This window comes from Euprymna scolopes, chromosome 2 (genome assembly GCF_053919585.1).
Source record: "Euprymna scolopes isolate OS-2025 chromosome 2, ASM5391958v1, whole genome shotgun sequence".
Lineage (NCBI taxonomy): Eukaryota > Metazoa > Mollusca > Cephalopoda > Sepiida > Sepiolidae > Euprymna > Euprymna scolopes.
In genome coordinates, this window is record NC_136483.1 from 37,459,880 (window position 1) to 37,463,214 (window position 3,335).

General features: G+C 40.7%; 1 protein-coding gene across 1 annotated transcript; it reads left to right on the forward strand.

Moving 5' to 3' along the window:
- Positions 1-650: 650 nt before the first annotated feature.
- On the forward strand, positions 651-3,056 carry LOC145291134 (heat shock protein 70 B2-like). The gene has a single exon (XM_080136655.1). The coding sequence runs from the start codon at positions 1,021-1,023 to the stop codon at positions 2,917-2,919; it is 1,899 nt and encodes a 632-aa protein (XP_079992781.1). The 5' UTR covers positions 651-1,020; the 3' UTR covers positions 2,920-3,056.
- The last annotated feature ends 279 nt before the right edge of the window (positions 3,057-3,335 follow it).

Sequence of the window (3,335 nt, forward strand, 5' to 3'; positions counted from 1 at the left end):
AGAATTAATGTTTTTAGCCAATTTTTCGATATTTGTTGTCCAAAGGGCCGTACTTCAAAACGATATTGATCTAATCAAAATCCGTCGTCTCTGTCAAAAGTTTTAGGCAGATATACATACATACATACATACATACATACATTTAAACAGACAGGTGAGATTTATATTATAGATTAAATATTATTATTCCTATTTACCTGCCTCCCCACGAAAGGAGATTTAGACACAAGGTCGGTTTTAAATGTAGGGAACACTCAGTTCCCCAAAAACAGGCACTCTGGATAAGAACAAAGATAAAAAATTGTCTCAGTCATGAAGGATTTCTCCTCCACTGACCGGCAGCAGAAAAGGTAAAGTGTATCATTAGAACAGAATGTTTTAAATTTAATTGCATATTATTAAGTTAATTAAATGTGAAACGGATTAAAAGTTGAAACTGAAGTTTAACCGTGAGAAAAATTGTGTAACAAGAATAGAAAAGAAAGAGAACGAGAAAATCATTTTCCTTTGCAAGGGAACGTTCGAGAAATTACTGAAAACAACGCGAAACGACTGGCTGCTTACTAGAACGTTCTCAATCCTGCTACAACGTACGAGAAGTAACGCGTCGCATCGAGGAAGAGGCGACAGCCAACAACACATTCAATCGGAGGAAGGGGGTATTCACTTACTATATAAAGCCGTTCGTTTGCCGTAGCTTTTCATTCATTAATTTTACTGCAAGAAAGACAACAACAATAACAACACGTTTTACGTTACGACAAGCGATTGTGACTCCGAACTTTTTTGGATTTGATAACAAAATTTTGTTGAATTAGAATATTTTCAAACGTGTACTGAGATTTTAAATTCCATCTGTGAATTTACGTCATTTTTGTGCAAAAGGATTGTAAAGATTTCTCATCTTTATTGATATTTTCAACTGTTAAGAAAATTATTTAAAAAGACACCAAACAAGTGCGAGAAAAAAAAAGTAATTGACAGTCTGAAGAATATTGAAAGTTCTCAAGCTGAAAAAAAATGGTTAAATCACCTGCAATTGGTATCGATTTGGGCACAACCTACTCGTGTGTAGGTGTGTTCCAACACGGCAAGGTGGAGATCATCGCCAATGACCAGGGCAACAGAACCACACCCAGCTATGTGGCATTTACGGACACAGAGAGATTGGTTGGAGATGCAGCTAAAAACCAAGCGGCCCTCAATCCAGAAAACACGCTGTTCGATGCGAAACGCTTGATTGGCAGGAAGTTCGATGAACCATCCGTCGAAAGCGACATGAAACACTGGCCATTCCATGTGGTGAACAGTGATGGAAAGAAACCCAAGTTTCAGGTTGACTTCCGTGGTGAGAGGAAGGCGTTCACCCCAGAGGAGATCAGTTCGATGGTATTGAGTAAGATGAAGGAGACTGCAGAGGCCTACCTCGGTTGCACGGTGACAGACGCAGTGGTCACTGTTCCAGCATACTTCAACGATTCACAGAGACAGGCAACAAAAGATGCTGCCATTATAGCTGGTTTGAACGTGTTAAGAATTGTTAATGAACCAACGGCTGCCGCACTGGCTTATGGGCTCGACAAGAACCTTAAGGGTGAGAAAAATGTGCTCATCTTCGATTTGGGTGGTGGTACATTTGATGTGTCCATCTTAACTATAGACGACGGCTCGCTGTTCGAGGTGAGGTCAACAGCTGGCGACACACACTTAGGAGGAGAAGACTTTGACAACCGACTTGTTGATCACTTTGTCCAAGAGTTTCAACGTAAACACCGAAAAGACTTGAAAAGCAGTCCACGTGCTCTGCGTCGTTTGCGTACGGCGTGCGAACGAGCAAAACGGACACTGTCGAGTAGCAGCGAGGCGAGTATTGAAATCGATTCTCTTTACCAAGGAACCGACTTCTACACGAAAATCACAAGGGCTCGCTTCGAAGAACTTTGCTCAGACTTGTTCCGATCGACGTTAGAACCAGTAGAGAAGGCACTGCGAGATGCTAAACTCGACAAGGCCAGCATCGACGATATCGTCCTGGTCGGTGGATCAACACGCATCCCCAAGATCCAGAAAATGCTACAGGACTTTATGAACGGAAAAACCGTCAATAAATCTATCAACCCTGATGAGGCTGTTGCGTACGGCGCCGCTGTCCAGGCAGCCGTGCTAAGCGGTGATAACACATCGGATAACATTCGCGACGTGTTGTTAGTCGATGTGGCACCATTGTCTCTTGGAATCGAGACGGCCGGTGGCGTGATGACTAACATCATCAATCGCAACACAAGAATTCCTAGCAAAGCGTCGCAAGTGTTCACTACCTATTCCGATAACCAACCCGGCGTCAGCATCAAAGTATTCGAGGGAGAGAGAGCTATGACAAAAGACAACCACTGTCTGGGACACTTTGAACTGTCTGGCATCCCGCCTGCACCGAGGGGCGTACCCCAAATCGAAGTAAGTTTCGATGTGGACGCCAACGGAATCCTCAGCGTGTCAGCCGTCGATAAATGCACGGGTAAATCAAATAAGATCACCATCACAAACGACAAAGGACGATTGAGTAAAGATGAAATCGACCAGATGCTGTCCGACGCAGAAAAATACAAACAGGCCGACCAGGAACAGCGCGAACGTGTCGACAGCCGAAATCAACTTGAAAATTATGTGTTTGCAGTTAAACAGGCTTTAGCAGAGGACAACGGAAAGTTATCAGCAGACGACAGAAAGCTGCTTGCTGTCACATGTGACCAGTGTTTACAGTGGATCGACAATAATAGCCTAGCTGACAAGGACGAGTTTAAACACAAGTTACAAGAAATACAAAAGGTATGCTCACCCATCATGTCAAAATTGCACACGGCTTCATCATCAAATAACAACACATCCCAACAAGGACCTACAGTTGAAGAAGTGCATTAACACACACACACACATGCACGAAAAAAAACAATTAATTTCATACATAATCACAAAAAAAAGAAAAAACAAACTGATAAAAAACGAAAAATAAACAACAAGAATTATAGCGGTTATGTATGAAGAGACATAAACATTCTTACAAGCGGATTTATATGTCTTACACACGCACACACATACCGACATATATACATATATGTATATACTTAACACTTTTACAATGACTTGTGAAAAACTGTAAATATGTACATTAATTCATTTTTCATGATTTTTTGATAAAAAAACCTTTACCTCAAAATTTGAACTAAATTATTTTTAATCAAACATCCATTTCATTCGAACTACTTTCATCAAACAAATAATTTATTTGTTAAAACTGTGATATTTTTTTTTTTTTTTTTTGTTATGAAAAAATAAAT

Coding starts and splice junctions, on each gene's coding strand:
- LOC145291134 (XM_080136655.1), top strand. CDS start 1,021: ATGGTTAAATCACCTGCAATTGGTATCGATTTGGGCACAACCTACTCG.